This window comes from Sus scrofa, chromosome 3 (genome assembly GCF_054392235.1).
Source record: "Sus scrofa isolate SSC_HxYL_T2T_F1_AM1 chromosome 3, Sscrofa_HxYL_maternal_Yorkshire_Landrace_v2.0, whole genome shotgun sequence".
Classification (NCBI taxonomy): domain Eukaryota; kingdom Metazoa; phylum Chordata; class Mammalia; order Artiodactyla; family Suidae; genus Sus; species Sus scrofa.
Window position 1 is genome coordinate 16,170,531 of NC_139385.1, and position 22,937 is coordinate 16,193,467.

Here is a 22,937-nt window from a genome sequence, read left to right on the forward strand (position 1 = left end):
CAGTAGCAAGCTGAACCACAGCAATGACAATGCCTGATGCTTAACCCACTGAGCCACCAGGGAACTCCAAGATCTTTTTTTTTTTTTCCTTAATGTAAATATTTATCATTATAAACGTCCCTCTTAGAAGTGCTTTTGTTGCATCTCACAAGTTTTGGTATGTTGTATTTCCATTTTCACATGTTTTAAAAAATATTTTTGTTTCTTCTTTGACTCATTGGTTGTTCATAAATGTGTTCATTTTTGTGAATTTTCCAACTTTCCTTCTGTTACTGATTTCAAGTTTCATATTATTATTGTCAGAAAAGATACTTGTTATGACTTTAATCTTAAGTTTGCTAAGACATGTTTTGTAGCCTAGCATATGATCTATTCTGGACGATGTTCCATGTAGACTTGAAAAGAATGTGCATTCTCCTGCTGTTGGATGGAAAGCTCTAAATATGTTTATTGGGTCAATTTGTTCTAAAGTGTAGTTCAGCAACAAAATTAAGGAAACAATCCCATTTACCACCACATCAAAAAGAATAAAATACATAGGAATAAACCTACCTAAAGAGACAAAAGACCTGTGCTCTGAAAACTATAAGACACTGGTGAAAGTAATCAAAGACAATATAAACAGATGGAAAGATTTACCATGCTCCTGGGTTGGAAGAATAAGTATTGTCAAAATGACTATACTACCCAAGGCAATCTATAGACTCAGTGCAATCACTATCAAATTACCAATGGCATTTTTCACAGAACTAGAACAAAAAATTTTTTAAAATTTGTATAGGAGTTCCCGTTTTGGCTCAGTGGTAGTGAACCCTCATAATATCCATGAGGACTCAGGTTCAATTCCTGGCCTTGCCCAGTGGGTTAAGGATCTGGCATTGCCATGAGCTGTGTGTAGACTGCAGATGTGGCTCAGATCCCGCATTGCTGTGGCTGTGGCATAGGCCGGCAGCTGTAGCTCAGATTCAACCCCTAGCCTGGGAACTTCCGTATGCTGCAGGTGCGGCCCTAAAAAGAAAAAAAAATGTATGAAAACACAAAAGAACCCAAATAGCCAAAGCAGTCTTGAGAAAGAAAAATGGAACTGGTGGAATCAGGCTCCCTGACTTCAGACTATGCTACAAAACCACAGTCAAAAAAACAGTATGGTACTGGCACAAAAGCAGAAATATAGATCAGTGGAGCAGGATAGAAAGCCCAGAGATAAACCCACACTCTTATGGTCAACTAATCTATGACAAAGGGGACAAGAACATACAATGGAAGAAAGACAGTCTCTTCAATAAGTGATGGTGGGAAGACTGGACAGCTACATGCAAAGGAATGAAATTAAGACATTCTCTGACTATACACAAAAATAAACTCAAAATGGATTAAAGACCTAAAATGTAAGGCTAAAAACTCCCAGAGGAAAACACAGACAGAACACTCTGACATAAATCATGGCAATATCTTTTTGGATCCACCTCCTACAGCACTACAGTAATGAACATATAAACAAATAAAATACCTAAACTTAAAAGCTTTTACACATCAAAGAATACCATAAACAAAATGAAAAGATAACCCACGAATGGGAGAAAATCTTTGCAAATGAAGCAACCGACAGGGATTAATTTCCAAAACAAATAAACATCTCATGCAGCTTTATATCAAAAAGACAAACACTACAATAAAAAAAATGGGTAGAGGATTCAAACAACCATTTCTCCAAAGAAGACAGACAGATGGCCAAAAAACACATGAAAAAAATGCTCAGCATCACTAGTCAACAGAAAATTGCAAATCAAAACCTTAGGGAGGTTTACCAATCAGAATGGGCAATGTCAGAAAAGCAGAAAATAGCAAGTATTGATGAGGAGGTGGAGGAAATTGATCTATGTTCTATCCCTACCCAAATGTTGCACTGTCTTTTTTTTTTTTTTTTTTTTGTCTTTTCAAGGCTGCACCTGCGGCATATGGAGGTTCCCAGGCTAGGGGTCTAAACGGAGCCACAGCTGCCAGCCTACACCACAGCCTCAGCAATGCCAGATCTGAGCCGTGTCTGTGACCTACACCACAGCTCATGGCAACACCAGATCCTTAACCCACTGAGTAAGGTCAGCGATCAAACCCCGCAACCTCATGATTCCCAGTCAGAGGCGCCCACCCGGCCTGAGCTGAAAGGGGCCCCCGGGCAGCCGTTTCTGCTGCACCATGACAGGAACTCCTGCACTGTCTTGAGTACTGTAAATATGTAGCAAAACTTAAAGCTGGATGGAATGATTCCTCCCAGTTTATTCTTATTTTTCCCACTTGTTTTAGCCGTTCTGCATCCTTTGCCATTTTTATGTGAATTTTAGAATAAGCTCATCTATATTTATAAAAAAATCTTGCTAGGATCTGAGAGGCATTGTGTGAAACCTGTAGAAGTTTGGGAAGAATTGCTATCCTTGCTCTGTTGAGTATTCCAATCTATGACTCTCCAGTATGTCTCTCCATTTTATTTAGCTCTTTTTTGTTTTCCTCATCAGCATTTTGCAGTATTGCAGCACAGATGTCTAGAACATGTATTGTCACATTTATACCTTAATAAATTGTTTTTTGAACATTTGTTAATGGCATAGATTTCTATACAATAAACAGGTGATTCTACAGGTGCATATATATACATATATTTCTTGTATCTACAGAACTTTAAGCGAAAGATCAATGTTTAGCATCACCTCACTACAAAGTGCCTTATTTACTTTCCATTTATGTTTGTATTCTTTACTAACATATTTCTTTTTTTTTTTGCAAATATTTATTCCTATAAATATCTTAGCAAAGTCATCGAGGGAACTTTAAGAAAACAAAAGGAACATTGCTAAAATTATGTGCAGTACATTTTCCTTAAAGCACAGTCCTGTCGTGGCTCAGTGGTTAATGAACCCGACTAGCCTCCACGAGGATCTGGGTTCAATCCCTGGCCTCACTCAGTGGGTTAAGGATCCAGTGATGCTGTGAGCAGTGGTGTAGGTCGCAGACATATGGATCCCACGTTTCTGTGGTTGTGGTGTAGGCTGGCAGCTGTAGCTCTGTAATGACCCCTGGCCTGGGAACCTCCATATGCCTTGTTGCAGCCCTGAAAAGACAAAAGAGCAAACAAACGAAAAAAACCTTAAAGTAAATGCCACAATTCAACCTGCAAGATTTGTCTGAAAAAAATTTTAGATGCTAACGCAGAGTTCTAGAACCGCTAGTCTGATGTTTTTATTTTTTTACTTAATGAATTTTATTACATGTATAGGTGTACAACAATCATCACAACCAAATTTTACAGCATTTCCATCCCAAACCCTCAGTGTATCCCCCCACCCCCCAAGTCTGATATTTTAAAGCTTCGTTGAAATATAACTCACCATAAGATTCATCCTTTTAAAGTGTACAATTGGGAGTTCCCGCTGTGGATCAGTGCATTAAGAACCTGACGTAGTCTCTGTGAGGGTGCGGGTTCGATCCCTGGCCTTGCTCAGCAGGCTAAGGATCCTGCACTGCTGCAAGCTGAGGTGTAGGTCACAGATGTGACTCAGATTGGTGTTGTTGTGGCTGTGGCATAGGGCCAGCAGAGGAAGCGCCAATTGGACCCTCGCCTGGGAACTTCCATATGCCACAAGTGCAGCCCTAAACAAAAAAATTTTATACGTATAATGAAATCATATAATATATAATCTGAGGCTGGCTTTTTTTTTCCCACTCAGTCTATATCCCTTGAGATCAACCCAAGCAGACATATCAGTAGTTCATTCCTTTTTATTATCGAGTAGTGTTCCACTGAATGGATATACCATCCTTTGATGAACCATACTTTGTGTGGAAGGATATACAGATCGTTTCCAGTTTGGAACAATCATCGATAAGTGCTATGAGCATTTGTGTACATGTTTTTGCAGGAAGATACGTTTTCATGTCTCTGGGACAAAAGTCCAGCAATGCCATTGGTGGGCTGTATGTTTTATGTTTCGCTTTATAGGAAGTTGGCTGTTTTCCAGAGTGGCTGTGCCCTATTAGATTTCCATCAGGACCATAAGAGTGATTCACTTTCTCCACACACTTGTCAGCACTTCCCTTTGGATCACACAGTTGCTGATGAGGAAATTCAGTTTCATTCAAGTCGTTGTGCCACTCTAGGTGATGTGTCCTTGCTGAGACTTTTAAAATTTGTTTGCCTTTAATTTTGAGAAGTTTGTGGCATGTCTGCATGGATTTCTTCAGGTTGCCTTTTTTTTTTTTTTTTTTTTTTTTTTTTGTATTTTTAGGCACCCGTGGCATACGGAAGTTCCCAGGCTAGGAGTTGAATTTGAGCTACAGCTGCCAGCCTACACCACAGGCACAGCAATGCTGGATCTCCAACCCACTGAGCAAGGCCAGGGATCGAACCCACATCCTCATGGATCCTAGTGGGATTGTTTCCGCTGTGCCACAATGGGAACTCCTCTTTGGGTTCTCTTGTTTGGGATTCACTCAGCTTCTTGAATCCCCAGGTTTATGCCTTTGGCCAAATTTGGTAAACTTTCAGACACTACGTATCTTAATATCTTTTTAGCTGTAGACTTTTTCTTCTCTCCTTCTGGAACTCCGGTGATAAGAATGTTAGATCTTTCATTATTGTCCCAGAGGCTCCTGAGGCTATATTCATTTTTACATTTCAGTCTATTTTGTGTTGATCAAATTGGGTAATTTCTGTTGATCTATCCTCAATTCACAAATTCATTTCTCTGTCATCTCCATCCTAATACGGAGCCCATCAGTGAGGTTTTGTTTTTAATTTCAGTAGTTTTGGGCTTTAACTTTCCACCTGTGGCACGTGGAATTTTCTCGGCCAGGGAGTGAATCTGGGCTGCAGCTGTGACCTATACCACTGCTGTAGCAATGCTAGATTTTTTAACCCACTGTGCTGGGCTGGGGGGTCTCATCCATGCCTCCACAGTGACCCAAGCTGCTGCAGTCAGATTCTTAACTCACTGTGCCACAGTGGGAGTGCCAAAAACATTTTTAAGAAACAATTTTTTTCCACATACTTTGTAGTTTTTTTTTGGGGGGGGGAGTATTTTTTAAAATTTTTAAAAAATTATAGTTGATTTACAATACTCTATTGTTTTTAAATTCAAACTGTCCCAAATTTAGGACAGTGGGAATCCCTTCAAGCTGATTCCTGTTCCTATTGAGATATGCCCATTAGTCTTCAAGTAGTTTCTTATTTTCTTACTTTTAGACCAAAAAGATATTTCACTCGTTTCTTTCCTTTCCCAGCCCTGGATTCAGCCTTCTCTCCAGGGAGCATGATGAATCAGGGGTGGGTAAGAGGTTTGTCCTGCATCCCCCACCCCAACCCAATGGCCAAAACACAGCTCCCAGCTAGCTAACAACGGGATGTACCTTCATGCCCAGGCCCAGGCTGGAGAGGTCACAGGGTGGGAGAAGGGAGACCAAGAATCGAGCCAGAGGAGGTGAGAGGCAGGATTGTGCACGAGCCGAGTTCCAAGTCTCTATCAGGCTCCATTATCCCCTCAAGGCTTCACGTGCAAACACACATTCAAAGATAAAGTTAAGAACTCCAAGATGGCAAAGCCAGAGCGTTGAAGTCCAAGAGCAGGGACTTGCTGAGCACAAACGCTGTGTATGCCAGTCTTTTGGTTCTCACTTAACTTTGCAATTTTTTCCTAGATAGATGCCAAAAGCTCTTGTGACTTAGAAGTGACTTATATTTGTTTCTATTGTGAATAAATTTTCCCCACTATATTTGCTAATTGGCTAGTAATGAGAATAGAGAAAAGTCATTTTGTACAGTTCATTTTGATGGCTATTTTAGCATTTCTTATATCATCACTGAGTAAAATTTAATCGAGTTTTGTCAGTTCTCTTAGGTTTTCTACATAGAAGTCATGCACGACAGCTGTCACTTGAGCACTTAGCATTGCTAGGTACTGTTCTAAGTCATTTAATCCTCATAACCCTTGGAAGCAGGTACTATAATTACCCCCATTTCACAGATGAGGAAGGTGAAACATGAGAGACTTGCCCAAGGCCAGAGCTAACAAGTAAGTGGTAGGGTCTAAATTCCAGATGAAATCCAGATCCAGGCCTTCCAGCTTAAGCCCATGTCCTCAAGCACCAGGCTGTAATAATTCTCTATTGATGAGAGGAATCCCTTCTCTTTCGTTCTGTCTGAAGACAGTGCTCTGGGTAAAACTGTCAGAACAGGCTAATGGTAGTGACAGCAAACATCCTTCTCTTGTTCTTAATTTTAACTTAATGTCTGTTTCGTTTTTAAGTGTAACAATGAAGTCTGTGGCTGAAAAGGGAAACCTATGTAACATAAGAATATTAATAATATATATTTTCTTAAGATGAAGAGCCAAAAATCCAACCTATTTGGAAGAGGGATGGGTCATAAAACTTCATTGATAAGGACTTCTGTCCCAAAGGCTTATTCCAATCACACCTGCGGCACATAAAATATCAAGACTTTCTTGTTGAGAAGACAGACCCTCTGGCCATATTATTGATGCTGACTTAAGAGAAAGATAAGGCAAGAGTCCAAAGATGCTGAATTCAACCAAATGAGACATTTACAAAAAAAACCAATTCAACAATTTACGCGAGTATAAGTCATGAAGAAGACAGCTTTTTTTGGGGGGAGGCTGATATGCATATTTTATTTAACAAACATAATGTACAATGAGGAAAAGAATGGAAGATTCCCAGGAGAATTAAGAGTGTGTATACCTGGAGTAGCACCTAGAAAGTACATGGAAAAGAAAAACGGGGAACACCTTCTACAGAGACCATTTGCGCCCACAATTCTACGAGCAGATTCTCCAGAAATGTCATGGTAACTCCTCACATTCCAAGTAGCTGGGCGATCAGCTGACTCAGTGAACTGTTTCAGAACATCTTCGGTGCTTTAGGACAAGAGACGTGTCACCCTGATGGGTTTCACACATAAATTTATAAGGGACCGGTAAAAAGTTTTATACTCACCCTACCATCACTCCAAAATGACTACAGCTTGCAGTGAACAAACAAAAATGTGTGGTACACTATTAGGAACACCCTTGAAAAGCAAAGGAAGCTTTCTTGACTGCTTGTGTGAGGTGACCTTGTTCAAGAAGGGTGCCCTGGGAATTTCAATGTCACAGGCACACTGATAATCCGTAGAAACGGTGGCGGCTGCGAGGAGGAGGAGGAGGAGGATCATAGTGGTGTATTTAGGATGCAAAGGGTTCCATCAGGACGAGAAAAGGTTCCACATGGCCGGTGGCGGGAAAGCCTCACGGAAGCCTCTCAGTTCCCATTACCCTGTGCACTCACTGCAGTAGGCTGGTTACACTGCATGACCCACCAGGACGAAAGCTCCCTTGCTTGCAAAACAGATCAGGAGTTCCTAACTGGGGGCAATTCTGTCCCCAGCCCGCAATGCCTGTAGATGACTTTTTTGGCAACTGGGAGGTTGCTATTAGCATCTAGTGGGTGGAGGGCCAGGGACATTACTAAACACCCTACAATGCACAGGGCAGCGCCTGCCACGAAAACGTCCTCGGGCCCCAAAGGTCAACAGTACTGAGGCTGAGAAACCCTGAAAGAGGTTGACATGAAGGGTGTCCGGTTGTTCATAAAGTCAGAGGTACCCCATGGAGGCGGAAAGGCATTGCCTGCACTTCAAAGCTCTAAGGGATCCCCCATCAGCTCCCACCAGCAGAGACCCGTCCATTGCTCATCCTCGGACCCAGACCCTGGGCCGGCTCCCTTACAAAGGGCCCAGTGAGGACCCGCTGAATCAAAGGAGGGGAGCAGTGCCAGAAGCAAGGTTCAGTCATTTATAAAAGGTATCCTGAACCTCAATAGTGTCACGCTCTCTGACTACACAGGACGGGTCTCAAAGGTAGGGTTATCACACATTAGAGACAGACGCAGCATTTTAGGGGGAACATGTCTAAACACTGCCAGATTCATTTTCTGGGGCAAACCAAGTAAAATGGTGTTAAAGGCAAACATTCAATATACTTCTTGTTTTTGGCTGCAGCGTGAAGTAACTTGATGTGGAATCTCAGTTCCCAGACCAGGGATTGAACCTGGGCTGCAGTGGTGAAAGCATCGAATCCTAACCACTAGACCACCAGGGAACTCCCTCTATATACTTCATTTTAAACTAAAAAAATTAACACATGAAATGCCATGCACAGCAGACACCATTCCTTTTTTTTTTTTTTACATATTTACAATTTTACATATTTACTTATTAATATATCTTCTATCTTTACAATTATAAAATTATTTCAAACTGTAGAACAGTGGTACCATTGAATTTCCTTAAACATACATTTTTGTAGCATTCATTTGTTTTATCCTTCAAAAGGCAATTATTTAACCAAATCCAAAACACAGTGAATGCCACAGAGGAAGCACATAGGAAAATCATGGAGAAAAAATAGATTTATAGACAAAATTTTCACACAAGCCTTAAATGAATCTATTTCAGTAACCCAAATAAATAGTACTTTATTATTTCCTAAGCCTCCCCTGACAGGAAAAACAAAAACAAAATGAACAAAACAATCCCCATAAACTGTACCTTTAAAAATGCTCTGATATTTATAAGCAATTAAGTTATACTCTAGATCCCAATTGGTGGACTGTGGCAATAAGGGCTGGCTACAATTTAGGCTCAAATAAATACTATCTACGTCAATTTTTTATCATCCTGCATAAACTTGAGGTTGCAGCGGTGGAGGAAGTTTATCATTTTCAACATTTTCAGAGTCAATAGCTGCTAACGACTGATTTGGGGGCTTAATTTCAAGTGGATATTTCTCAACAATGTCTTGAACCTCTTTTGCGATTCCATCTGTCCAATCTATTAGGTCTTTCTCAAGCTTCTTGGCTTCGTTCATAATCCTTTCCTGCCGTTCATTCAATTGAGACAGGAGATCCAAATTCTTATACATCTGCTTAACACCCAAGCAAGCATCAGGAGACCAGTTCTCCGATTCTTGCTTCCTGGGAGAAGTCTGGCCAGACATGTATCGATCGAAATCTTCCTGACTTAAATTCAAAGACTGAGCATCTAATTTCTCAATGAAAGCCACAGCACAGCACTATAAAAAAGAAGAGAGTGTTATTTATTAGAGTCATACGAGGAAAGCTGCAAATATTCAAGTAGATGGTTAAAAGAGAATTTCAATCAGAATCAAGGAGTTCCCATCGTGGTGCAGCAGGTGAGTAAGGATCACGGTGTTGTCTCTGCAGATGCTCAGATTGCTGCTGAGGCTTGGGTTCAATCCTCGGCCCGGAGCAGAGCCTTAATAAGGACCCTGGCATTGCCGCAGCTCTGGCTTGAGCTGCGGCTCTGGCTCAGATTCATCCCCTGGCCCGAGAGCTTCCACAGGTCTCAGGTGCCTAATACCCGCCCTCCAAAAATATCAAAAGTAGACCAAACAGGAGTTCCTGCTGTGGTGCAGTGTTAATGACCTGGCTTGTCTCTGTGGAGTCGCTGGTTTGATCTCCAGCCTGGTTCAGTGGGTTAAGGATCCAGTGTTGCCACGGCTGTGGCTCCTATTCGATCCTGACCCCAGGAACTTCCAGATGCAGTGGGTGCAGCTGAAAAAGGGGGAAAAAACAATCTCATGAACTTCCTTGGACTTGAGCTTCAAAGGTTACCAGCTCCCAGCTACTCATGTTCCCTTTATACTCCCAACTGCAGTACAACACTTCTCCCTTAAAAAACATTAAATCTAACTGCCCGACCCTCCGAGAGTCATCCTCTCCTCGGGTTGTTCGAAGGTCCTAGGGTCTTACACAGAGTGAAGTGTTTGAAGAGGCACCTTCACTGGTTACCACACAGCTCCCTATGGGATTCCTTGAAGTCAGAGGCTCTCTGCCTCCCTGCCATGTTGCTGTGGAGAGGACAGAACCCCAGCGAGGAACACATGTGCGAGGAGGCAGAAGACACGAGGCCTACGAGGAGCCAGCGAAGACAGGGTGGAAGCCAAGCACAGAAGCCAAGCACGAGAGATGCTCCAGGGAAAAGAGTCACACGCCTGTTACAGAAGGAGACTGAGTTTCCATGGGACTTGGCCACTGGTGGCTTTTTTACTTTTCATTGGAGCAGTGGGAGCAGAAGCCAGACTCTGAGGCAGGTAAGAAAAGGATGAAGACAGACGGGGCAAACACAGTTAAGGCCGCAAGTCAGGGCTGGGAAGCTGCCAAGCGTACGTGATGGCAGCCCTCAGCGGCGGTGATGAGGGCCTCCCGCATGGGCCTGGTCCTGCTCCATCACTCCTACCACCAGCCATGCCCCTCGTCGCCACACTTCTTGGGGACTGTGGACTGTCTGACACTCCCTGGGTAAAAAACTGAATCAGAAAGGCCCCTCACCAGCAGTTAAGTGCATGTTTCACTTATGTTAAGAAGTAAGAGGAGTTCCTGTCGTGGCTCAGTGGTTAACTAATCTGACTAGGAACCTTGAGGTTGTGGGTTTGATCCCTGGCCTTGCTCAGTGGGTTAAGGATCCAGCATTGCCGTGAGCTGTGGTATAGGTCGCAGACGCGGCTAGGATCCCAACGTGCTGTGGCTGTGGTGTAGGCCGGCGGCTACAGCTCCAATTGGAACCCTAGCCTGGGAACTTACAGATGCTGCTGGAGAGGCCCTAGAAAAGGCAAAAAGACAAAAAGACAAAAAAAAAAAAAAAAAAAAAAAAAAGAAAGAAAGAAAGAAATAGGAGTATTTCAGCCACTTAAACATTTTTTTCAAACTATGGTTTAGACAACCATGTGTCTGGAAGGATAAAATCACTGTCAACAATGAAGCAAAAGTCATCATGACAGAGAGTGTTCCCCAGTCCCTCCACCTGAAAACCACACTCCTCAGAGGCTGCGAGTGACATAAGGACCAGCTGAACATAACGGCAGAGGGTGACCAGTAAAGGGGCAGGGCCAGGGTTTCAGGGGCCTAGAGCTCATACACTTTGGGGAACCCACTTAAAGGGAAAGAAAAAACAATGACAAAATTAGGTACAAAATATACAATGGAATACTACGCTGCCAGAAAAAGGGCAAAATAATGCCATCTGCAGCAACATGGATGCAGCTAGAGACTCTCATATTAAATGAGGTCAGAAAGAGAAAGACAAATACCATATGACATCACTTATATGTGGAATCTAAAATATGGCACAAATGAATCTATCTTCAAAACAGAAACAGACACACAGACATGGAGAGCAGACTTGCAGCTGCCACAGGGGAGAGGGAGGGAATGGGATGGACTGGGAGTTTGGGGTTAGTAGATGCAAACTATTCCATTTAGAGTGGATAAGTGATGAGGTCCTGCTGTGGAGCACAGGGAACCATATCCAATCACGTGGGGCAGAACATGACAGAAGATAGTATGAGAAAAAGAATGTATATATATGTACGACCAGGTCACTCTGTTGTACAGCAGAAACTGATACAATACTGTAAATCAACTGTAATTTAAAAAGAGTGAATACACATTAAGGATATAAAAATAAATCACAAGAAATTTCTGGAGTGTTGGAGATTCAAGAGCCTATCTTTTTAGACAATTTACCAGAAATGCTTCCACATGTCACCTGGCCTCCCCTCCTATCAATGTCCCCGTACAACTTTCAGCGCAGGAAGCAAAGCACAGAGGGTGTCTCAAAGCTCAAATTCACTGGCTTGATGAGCAATTATTCTCAAGCTGTAAGCAAAAGTCCAGCGGTCTGTAACAGGAAGTATTCAGCCTATAACTTAGATATAAATGCTTAACTCCTGTAGTGCCTAGAGTCAATCAGCACTGTAACAAAACAGCAGCAGAAAATCATTCCACATCCTCTAAACTGATGCTTTCTTAAACTACTTCAGTATTCAGTTTTAAGAGGTAACTTGCAGCAATAAAACAAAAGATCCATCTGAAGTCTTTCAATAAAGGAATCAGTCTAATTATTCACGGCTGAAACAACCAACTACTCCAGTGGCTCTTAGAGCCAGGACCCCGGGGGGGGACGGCCAACAGCAGCCGAGGCTCCTCAACTCGGCCATGCTTCTTACAGGGGAGCCACAGGTGGTCAAGACCTGGGATGTGGGCTGTGTGCGTGGCCTGGTCACATGTGCTCTGTGACAGACACCAAGCGAGTGCCCTCAGCTAGGCTGACCCCTCAGGTCCGAAGTGCTAATGTATCACAGGCACGTGAGGGACCTGTCAGGTCCTTAAACTGAATACCTTCCTGGTTCTTCTCTGCGACCAAGAAATCAAATACCTACCAGGTTGGTGAAATAGTAGCCATCCTCTCCAGTCATCAACCGGCTTGGGTTGCAGAAGCGGGTGATATACTGGATATTGGACTGAAGGCGCGGGGGGTTGCCCTTCAAAACAATGTAGATGAGAGTGGGTAAGAAGTCGTCGGCTGAAGCGGGCTCGTTCTTGGTGACCTTGATGGCATTGAAGATGTGCTTGCTGCACTTGGTGATACAGGCCAGCTTATCCCGGGGCACACGCTTTGAATCCATTTCAATGATGTCTATAAAGGAGAAAAGACGCTGCTTCCAATGAGAAGATCACTGCAGGAAAGAGGCCTCAGGACAATACTTCTTTACCTTAAGTTACAGAGGTCCCCTTGCCACCCCGTCTCCCCCAGTTAACCTAGCGTGTGAAACTCAGACGGCAAGAACAGCACACACCAGCTCACTCTCAGAGAACACGGGACCGTGAGGAAGTCCCACAGAGTGTGCCCTGCAGGCTCACTTCTTCCCGCCCCCAGATTACGCAGGTCAACTCTCATTATCAAGGGAACTAGGTGCAGAACAGCTCAGTGATTTGCCCAAGACTGTACAACAGCAAGTGCTGGGGGGTGGGGATTTGAAACCAAGTCTGACTCGAAAGCCCATTCTTTTCATTGTGATGGTAAATGGCTGTGAGCTCCATGGAGAAATACGCAGTCTTTTTACTGTCTTTGTTCCTTTTACTACATTGTAACTCAGTTTAGAAGGCCCCACTGTGCACAGCGATTTTTAGAAACGTGGTTATTATACAAGGCATCTTCGTGTTGGCTATCAAAACGCCAGCTGCTGAGAGCCATCGCATGGCGGTCCACAGAGGCCCATCCTCCCGGCGTGTCCATGTCCCCCAGCTGCGACCATCTGGCAGACCTTGCTAACACGCCCAACCTGCTGGCTAGCACGGGGGATGGGCAGGCGAGTACATCTCATCTCATGCACTGTATTTTCCTTCTCTCAGAAAAAAATTCTTTCACTGCCCTTCGCCACCACCACGCCCAACCAGTGGGCTCTCAGGAATGCACATTCTTGGTCACAAGGAAGAGTTAGGTGCAGACTCAGCACTGTCAGACCAACCCAGGAGGAGGCAGGCGTCTGCCTGTGGCTGCGCCTCTGCCTGCAGCCGTCTAGGTCACCAGGAAGGAAAGGAGCTGCGGCCGCTGCACCTGACAGCGACTTCTTGCCACCAGCAGGAAGAATGGTTTCAGAGTGAGGCGGGACGGTGGTCCACGCCGAAGTGTTTTTCCTGCTCTCAACTCTCAGCCGTGCGGCCAGCTACTGGGGGAAACCGTCGCAGGACCGCCCCGGCCATGGAAGACTAACGTGCGGGGGACAGGAACACTGCACAGGGCAGAGGCCCTACTTTAATTTACTGATACCTTTATCCCCCCGCCCCCACGCCACGACGTGCCTGTCTACTGTATGAATCATAAAACTTTTTTTTATCCTTTAGTTCCTTTAATCTTTTAATTATGGGTTGTAATTACTGTTACTACATCTCAGTCTAGTTATTTTTCTTTTCTATTTAAATAGAACTTATGACCAAAAAGATCTAGGGAATATACACACAAACACATATAATATATATTTTTTAAACCATTTTCACCCTATTTCGCCTTCTACCTTTTATTGTTGGTTTTCACTCTCTATTTCCAACACTTAACCATTTTCTCATTAATCTTTATTCTTTAAGTTTTAAAGTGAATTAAAAGTGAATTACAGGCATACATCATTTTGCTGGGCTTCACAGATACTGCAGTTTTACAAACCGAAGGTCTGTGGCCGCCTGGCATCCAGCATGTCTTTCAGCACCATTTTTCCAACAGCAATTGTTTACTTTATATCTCTTTGTCACATTTTGGTAATTCCTGCAATGCTTCAAACCTTTTCATTATTTTTATAGTTATCGTGATCAATGAACTTGGAAGTTACCATAGAAATTGCTTTGGCATTTTTAGCAATAAAGTACTTTAAAATTAAGCTATGTGTATATATTTTTAGACATAACGCTACTGCACAGTGAATAGACGACAGTATAGTGTAAATGTAACTTTTGTAACTTCTATATGCACTGGGAAACCCAAAAATTCACGTGACTTGCTCTATCTTGATACGTGCTCCATTGCGGTGGTCTGGAGCCAAACCCACAGCCCCTCTGAGGCATGCGTGTACCTTTTATCTAGACACATGTGCAGCTGCTACGGCCAAAGGGCAGGGCCAGTGGTGTAAAAAGGAAGAGAAGAGAAGGAAAAGGAAGTAGGGAAAAACTAAACCCAAGGGATTTCCCCCATACTCTTCGTTTTGCAGTGAACCCCCTCTCCTTATTTCTTTCTAGGGCCATACCCGCGGCACATGGAGGTTCCCAGGCTAGGGGTCAAGTCGGAGCTGCGGCTGCTGGCCTACACCACAGCCAAAGCCACCCCAGATCTGAGTCGCATCTGCAACCTACACCATAACGCCAGATCCTTAACCGACTGAGTGAGTGAGGCCAGGGATCAAACCCACATCCTCATAGACACTATGTCAAATTTTAACCCACTGAGCCACAACGGGAACACCAACCCCCCCTTTCTGAACTATCCTTTTGTCTGAGAGAAGTTCCTTTTGTTTTTGATCACCCGTGATTTATACCGCCCCCAAGTCTACACGAGGAGACACGGAAGGAGAAGCACACAAAACAGGCCACGTGCCACTGTGTTAGCTGTTCCTCTAGAATGACTCCCCTTCCCAGTCTGCCTGCTGTTGGTTACCCTGCAGAGTCCTCAGACATCTGTCTGTCTCTGTTGATTCTGTCCAGGGCTTCTACTGGTAATCAGTAGGAAAGAAAGGCTTGAGTGTGGGTACTCCTATCTCAGCAGATATCCAGACTTTCATGGGGTTTTGAAAAGGAAGTAGGCTGTACTTCTAGCTCAGTCAACCTGGGCACTACTGCCTTTGGGGTTGGGTAATTCTTGGTTGCAGGGGACTGTCCTGGGCACTGCAGGATGTCTGAGTAGCACCCGTGGACTCTACCCACCACAAGACAGATGTCAACCGACATGGAAAATGCCTCAATTCAGGGCAGTTATAAAACAAAACTGAGAGTGCTGATCAGAAGCACACAGGACGTTTTGGAGAAATTTCAGTGATCACCTCTGTGTCTGAGACTCTTGTTCTAGACTGTCCTTTCCCACTGCTCCTGCACGGAGGCTGACAAGGCAAGATCGGGAAGGAGGTGATCCTGTAAACTCTGGGCCTCAGAGGCAGGACGGGTCCGCACTTGGATTGGCTAAGATGAGAGAGTAAGAAGGCTTTTAAAATCATGTGGCTGTGGTTTCACTATCAAAGGATCTCTTGAAACTCCATCTTAGATGCCTGGAGAGGAAAGTTCCAACTCTCAAATTAAACCGTGGATGTACTGAAATCTTCTTTCCATTTGTAAGCAAACAACGATCTGGCCCTTGTAGCTTCTGGTTTTACAAGGTCTGTCCTATGGCTTCCCAGAAAAGAGTCCTCAATAGAAGAGCCCTTAATTCCTATGGGGTATTTTAAACATAAACCAGTTGGTCTCGAACTTTCTAGTAAGAGTCTTTGGGGAAAACTGAGATACAAAGTCCACAGCCAGGCTTCGCCTTCAATCTCTTGTGGATGTTCCCTGAGCAAAAAAGCAGGGATGGGGGTGGGCCTTGACCCAAAGGCGTCAGTTCCTGGGCGCTATGAGTAGCTTCGCAGAAAAGCTTTGAACAACCAAGATGACAGTATTTAGTGAGGCCAGTCAGACTCTATACCCGGAATTACAGAAAATAATTCATTTCATAAGGAGAGCTGAAATGCAAAGATGTACAAAGAAGAGCAGAACCTGAGAAAGTAGAAGAATCGTGTTAACCGGCGATCATTCAGTCCCTAGAGGGGCCCTGGAGCTAAGTTTCTGTGACAGCTTTCAACCCCTATGGTATCGTATGTGAACCCCCATTTCTTCCTGTAACTTGAGTGAGTCTCTGGTTCTTGTCTGCAAAGCAGCCTGCTAATGGCACGCCTCCAACACCGCTGACATCGGCTGACCCACTTTCCTTCCTAGCAGAATTTCATTAGCAGTCGCTACATCAGCAAGTCTTTCCAACTCCTCTCCCTAATTAAGGAGAAGCTGGGCAAGCTGGATGTCTTCTCCAGTAGGAGGTTTTTTAAACGTTTGTGCCATGCTTCTGTGGGTTAGTCCTACGAATAAGCAACAGAAGCCTTATGAGGTACTTGGACCTGTCCAGAATGTCAGAGCCACATCAGTGGAGGGCACTTCATTTAGCTCCTGAACAAACCAGAAAAGTAATTCAAAGCGCATCTCTGACCAACAACCGATTAGAGGCACCGTTTTAATACATTAATTCTAGCTTGGGGATGACCCTGGCTCACCAATTTCCTCTCCCTTCAAAATTATTTTGAATTTATAAATGCAACCGAATTTCAAGAAATTTACCCTAGCTGTATTTGACTTCAGTTTAGTTTGATGGTCAAGAAATAGGAGAGTTGGGTCATGGGAAATGAAGGGGAAAGTGGTTTACCTGCTAATCTGAATGCTTCAAATTCATAAAACCAACACCCTTAATCCCTTTCACCACATTCCAGTATGGTTTGGCAGTCTGCATTTTAGAAATACTTGAGAAATACTGTCTTTTTGCTCACTGAAGTAGAGATTTCTAAAGCAAAATGCTATCAACTTCAAGTAAAAAACATCCAAATATACAAGCGCTCAGTTTCACTGACCTGTAATTGCTTTCACCACCATATCAGACACCTCTGGAATTTCTTCATTAACAGGGACACAAAGCATCTGAGGTGTAACCCAGTGCAGGGCTCTACAGAGAGAGAGACACAGACAGAGAGAGACAGTGAAAAAGAGCTCCAAGGATGGACTGTAATCATTTCTCCTGTCACTTCCTCAGTCCAGGGAGAAGACAGGGCACCACCGACTGCTCAGGCAACCTGAGGCCCATGCGCGTCGCCCTTGCACGACTGGGAGCTCAGCTGAGGTGTCAAAGTAGCCAGAATCCTAAAATGAGCCTTCTCTGCCGCATTTATCACAAGAAAGCAGATGACAACTTACGGGTCAAAATGCGGTTATATGACTGAAAGCCCCTGATGCTGGAGAAAGAAGATTAGAGAGGAATCTGCTGCTCCCTGTCCTCTCTGCCCACCAGCCTCGATGTCCCCGCAGGCTCTGCCCTCGTCCTCTGAGGCACACCAGAGCCTGGGAAGAGGTCCGGGCACGAGTCAGCTCAGCTTGAGTCCTTGAGGTTCCCGGCCACACGGGAAGGGAACGTCTCTCTCGGGACCCTGCTGCTGCCCCTCACCACTTGCCTGCCTGATGCTCTCACCCTGCACCCCGGCCCAAAGTCCACGGAGCGGCTTCTGCACCCCCCGCCGCCCCATCCCCGATATCGAGCCCTCACTACTGCTGAGCCCCCGTCGTCGAGTCCAGATGTACCAAGCCCCAGCCCACCGTCTGGGCCCCCCACCCGCACTTCCTAGCCCCTCTCCTCCAGAAACACCGCACTGCGCTCAGGCCTGGCCCCGCTCCCACGGGCAGACGCTCTCCTGCCTCAGTGGTCCGCTGCCACCGGAACGCAGGGCACCTGGGCTCCCTCCACTGGCCAAGGCCAAAGGGCCCTTTGTGAGATGTTACCAGCCGAGTGCCAGTGGGAAGATGCGACTGGAGGAACGGCTGAATCATGAGCGCTCTCCGCCCCCTGACCCACCCCGAGATGAGGAAAAACGACGCACGGTGCCTTGATATGGGTTTTCACAGCGTCCTGCCTGCCAAGACAGTCAGTACAACGAAATGAGGAAACCAAGAAATTCCCTCCTGTTCTCCGGAAATTCTGGAGATGTGCAGTTTCAACTATCAAACAAGGTTCTTTATCTCTGGCTGTGGCATGAAGAAGTTCTGGGGCCAGGGATCAAACCCACGCCACAGCTATCACCAGAGCCACGGCAGGGACAATGCTGATCCTTAACCTGCTGAGCCACCAGGGGACTCCTTGAACACAGTTCTCATCGAAAGCTCCCCGGTTCAGAGGGAAAGCAAGACGGTGACTTGAGCCCTTCCCTCCTGTCACTTCACCGTAGTCCTTTTTCTTCCTGACACCACAAAGAAGCTGACATGCTCGTGACGGCAGGTACCCTCGCTGTGACCTGCTCTGACGGTTTGACCCTCAAGTGCCCTGTTTTCCCACAATGTGTTCTTCCAATAGGAGGGACTAAACACAACGAGACAAAGCAAAACCATCAACTACCTGATCCTCTTCTGAATGGCGAGATCTTTCTTCTCATCATCAGTAGTTTCTGGACAGAACACATATTTATAAAGCCGAGTCATGATGTACTTTTCGATCTGGTCCATTATCTTCTCAACTCTTTCTGGAGGCACTGAAATATCCAAATGGACCGTTGAAAGATGGACATTTAAGATTAGAGTTTCCACAGTACTTTCAACATAGCAGAAAAATAATTTACTAGAAATACATAAAACACACCCAGAAACAAAACTAAGATATTACATTAGAAAATATCCTTTAAAAAAATTACCTCAATTTCTGGGGCTGTCTTGTATAGAATCCCCATTTCTAACTTAAGCTGTTTGGCTGGACCTAAAGGTGTATATACCCTGCCAAGTGGTAAGATCTCAGCATGGGTCATGCTTTCCTGTTCCATTAGAAAAGCACTGAACTCCCAAAGACGGATGAATGCCGGCAAGGTTCACCTTCTCATTTTTCTGAGGTTTCCCATAAAACCTTAGAGATTGGGCGTACCCGTAGCGGTAATGAACCCGACTGGTATCCACTAGGATGCAGATTTGATCCCTGGCCATGCTCAGGGGTGCAGCATTGCTGTGGCTGTGGTGTAAGCTCGGTCTGATGTGGCTGTGGCTGTGATGTGTGAGCTTGGATCTGGCGTTGCTGTGGCTGTGGTGTAGGCCAGCACTGTAGCTCTGATTTGACCCCTAGCCTGGAAACCTCCATATGCCACAGGTAAGGCCCTAAAAAGACAGGAAAAACAAAACAAAACAAAAACAAAAACAAAAAAACGCAAAACAAAACTCCTTAGAGATGGCTCTGAGGTAAACACATGGGGCAGATTTCCCAGAGAGAAACATATGTTACGTACACCCTAAAATCCACAGCACTGAAAGTCAAACTCAAGAAGAATCCCTAAGAACCTGAAGCACTGCCAGTAGCTCTCAGCTTCTCTCCTGTCCCACCTCACATGAGGAACACATAATCACGGATAATGACGCACCGCCGTGGCAATTCCAGGACGGGGGTTTCCTTTAGAAGCCTCCCAAGAGGTTTTATTCGGCTCTGTCCCTACCGCTAATGAAGTTACTAAACACTGCTCAAGAAATTATCTAGTTGCTTGATTCTCTTGGAATGATGTACATGGTGGTGTCGAAGACACTGCTAAGTCTCAAACCAACTACCAGAATGTCAGTGGAGTTTATAGGACCGAGGGGGCAAACCAACCACGCCTTTAGAGAAAGCGAGAATCTGCTAGAGACTCCGCAGTAGGCCCTGTGCAGCCAACCACCGGCAATCCCCCAATGGCGGGCTAACAAAGCGTCACCTTTCCCACGGGTCTGCATCCTCTCAGCCACAGTCTGGTAAAAATCCTGAGTACACTCTGACTGTTCCTCAATGCTTAAATCCTGAAACAAAGGGACAAAGAGGCTGTTAGCAGCTAAAGAAATATCATGAGGAAAGATCTAAACTTTACAAAGTTTCTAAAACCCCCTCCTCGAACTAATCTCAAAAGTACTTACAAATTCTGTTAATGCTGCAGGGGAGAAAAGCCTCTCCATTAAAATCATTTGCAAGATCCCACGACCTCTCATTTATTTTTGCTATAGATAGATATTCTTACATGGATTTAATGCATATTTTGATCATTTACATGTTTATATACATTTCGATTAATCTACTTAAGCACCTGATGGCTTTATAATGTTCTGTTATATTAACCAATTTATTTCACCATCTTCTCCAACTGTGTATTTGAGTTCCTTCCCCTTTTTTCACTAGTTATGGACTGCAGCTATCAACGACTGTGTGAAGACTGCTTCTCTGGGGTTCTTTCTTTGCGATGCGTTAAGTATGAACAACTTTACAGCTCTAAGTATCTGCTGCTAGATTCAGCCCTCCGAAACTCCAAGGCATCGTTATAAGCCACGTATGTATGCTTATTTCTCCACAGCCCCTCCAACACTGGGCTTTATAATTTTTATTTGGTTTTACTGATTTTATAGATGCAACACATATAATTATTCCCTGCCTTCTTCGAAAGACTATTTGAAGTCTATATAAAAGATAAACACAGTTCATCACAATAAAATAGAAAATGATAAATAAAACAGGAGAGAAACAAAAACGGAAAGCAGCGCCAGGAAAGATAATACCAAAATGTACAGAAGAGAAGTAAAAAGGCAGCTCATAAATTTGTCTCTAAACTTTCTAGCAATCATCACTAAAATAAAAAAGTCTTACATGTATGTGTAACTGGGTCACCATGCTGTACAGTAGGAAAAAAAATTACATTGGAGAAATAACTATTAAAAAAATCCTACAAAGATAAAAAAAAAAAAAAAAAAAAAAAAAAAAGTCACATAACTTCGTGTCCAAGATGTAAAAACCTAAATTCTTCAGGTGAAACGGTGATGCTAACATGAGGCATTTCTCTGATGGGTTCTCATAAAAATGTTACCTAGAAAGGGCATGAATACGGCCCGAGACAAACTCCACAGGCCCGCTTCTCCCAGGCTACCTCCACACAGCGCGAGGACCTGATGAAGCCCTGGTGAAGCACCCAGACCACGACGCTCTGGCCAGTTCAGAGAGGGGGCTTGGGCTGAGGGAGGGACAGCGATCAGCTGCCTCCCGAGGTCGCTTCCGTCCGTCCTTCCCTGGTTCAGGTCTTCATTACCTCTCGCCTGGAGTGCAGCCCCTCTCCCCCCATTTCATCTTTCTCTTTTCAGCTGGTGGTCTTAGATTGTGATCTGCTGCCCACAAACCCTGCCAGGTTATCTACTGTGGAGAATCTGCAGTTAGCTTTCCCGCCTCTCTAACCCTGCGAAATTCTCCATCCAGATTTCCTTTACCCATCTCCGGTCCTCCAACAGGTGTCCAAGGAAGTCCCGCCAGTGTCCTTGAAGGCTCAGTCCCCAACCTGCCTCCTCTAGGAAGGTGTCCTCCTCCATCCTTGGTCAAACACCCTGCAGGCCTCACAGCACTCAGCGCTCGGGGACCACCCTGCCTGCAGCACTGTCGCCATCTGAATGCTGAATACCACTAAACCTTCCCCGTCTTCGGCAGTTCAACAGCCCTTCTCTATGGGTGAAATAAGTATCTTAATCTGTTTTTTTCTCAGTTTTTCATGCTGAGCTCTTTTATTTGACGGATATGTAAGGCTCGTGGTATGAAACAGAGGCCTTAAATAATCTGCATACCACCTTCCCTGTCTTTTTCAGCAGCAATTAGTAAAAAGCAATCCTGTTCCCCTTTGTTTCCCAATTCTTGTATAATTTGCTCCTGAGGAAATGCATTTATTTCTGGAATCGCTGGTTTATTGCACTGTTCTCTTTTCTTTTCTTTTTTGGCTATTTCTTTGGGCCGATCCCACGGCATATGGAGGTTCCCAGGCTAGGGTTCTAATCGGAGCTGTAGCTGCCGGCCTACGCCAGAGCCACAGCAACACAAGATCCAAGCCGAGTCTGCAACCTACACCACAGCTCACGGCAACGTCGGATCATTAACCCACTGAGCAAGGCCAGGGATCGAACCCGCAACCTCATGGTTCCTAGTCGGATTCGTTAACCACTGCGCCACAGCGGGAACTCCACTGTTCTCTTTTCTATCTCTCCCTCTATAAAAACCATACATATCGAGTTGTGGTAATGTTCCTTTTAGTATATTTTGAAGCCACTTACATTTGGAGACCTCCCCTCCCAAACCCCCGTTTCCTTCTTTTTCTAGAATAAACAAGGTAACACTGTAATTTACTATTCTAAGTGTTCATATATCTGTTTGTTTTCCTCAGCCAGATCCAAGACGATATCCAGAAAGTCTTGAAATTCTTGGAATGAACCTCTTTCTCTATTAGATGAAGTTATTTAATAGTTACTCTTTGACTGCTGGTGTCTTTATAAGTTTCTATTTTGAAAAAAAAATGCGCTAAGGTCTTTAGTTTTTGAATCTCTGGCATCTTGTACTGTAACTGAATTTTGTGGATTTACCTCACCATGTTGCTAAATTTATACCTCTATTAGTATTCTGTTTCCCTCAGATTTTTCCGATAAGATTATTTCCCCCAAATTTCCTGAAAATTATATTTCTATCCATTCCAAAAATATTTATTACATGGTTAATAGAATGTAATACTGTACTAGATGATAATGTAAAAAAAATAATAAAGTGCTCAGAGGGCATTCAGCTTAAACAGGAAGACTGAACGCAAATAAATCATTATAAACCAATTCTTGTAAATCTGCTCCTGAGAAAATGTTCTTTTAATCTACTTAGGCAGCTTCGCCACGGCTACCTTCCATTTGTACCAAATCTAAACAGTAAGAACATACTTCCTTCTTATGATTACTAGTACTCACTTCTAACCACAAAA

At 44.2% G+C, this 22,937-nt stretch overlaps 1 protein-coding gene and 1 long non-coding RNA gene across 10 annotated transcripts in view; one reads left to right on the forward strand and one right to left on the reverse strand.

Moving 5' to 3' along the window:
* Positions 1 to 22,937, forward strand: part of LOC146404425 (uncharacterized) — a 182,852-nt gene that overhangs the window by 116,628 nt on the left and 43,287 nt on the right. The gene's annotated exons all lie outside the window — the stretch shown is intronic.
* RABGEF1 (RAB guanine nucleotide exchange factor 1) overlaps positions 6,650 to 22,937 on the reverse strand; it is a 67,137-nt gene continuing 50,849 nt past the window's right edge. For 6 of the 9 annotated variants that reach the window (XM_085016919.1, XM_005662012.4, XM_003124438.7 and 3 more), the window contains exons 5-9: positions 19,893 to 19,974; positions 18,566 to 18,698; positions 17,037 to 17,128; positions 12,288 to 12,544; positions 6,650 to 9,119 (exon numbers count right to left, since the gene is read on the reverse strand). In XM_085016919.1, coding sequence (XP_084873045.1) covers positions 8,721 to 9,119; positions 12,288 to 12,544; positions 17,037 to 17,128; positions 18,566 to 18,698; positions 19,893 to 19,974 — 963 coding nt within the window. In that variant the 3' untranslated portion in view covers positions 6,650 to 8,720. The remainder of the gene's footprint in view (positions 9,120 to 12,287; positions 12,545 to 17,036; positions 17,129 to 18,565; positions 18,699 to 19,892; positions 19,975 to 22,937) is intronic. The other 3 variants (XR_014840312.1, XR_014840311.1, XR_014840310.1) reach the window with 1 other exon arrangement.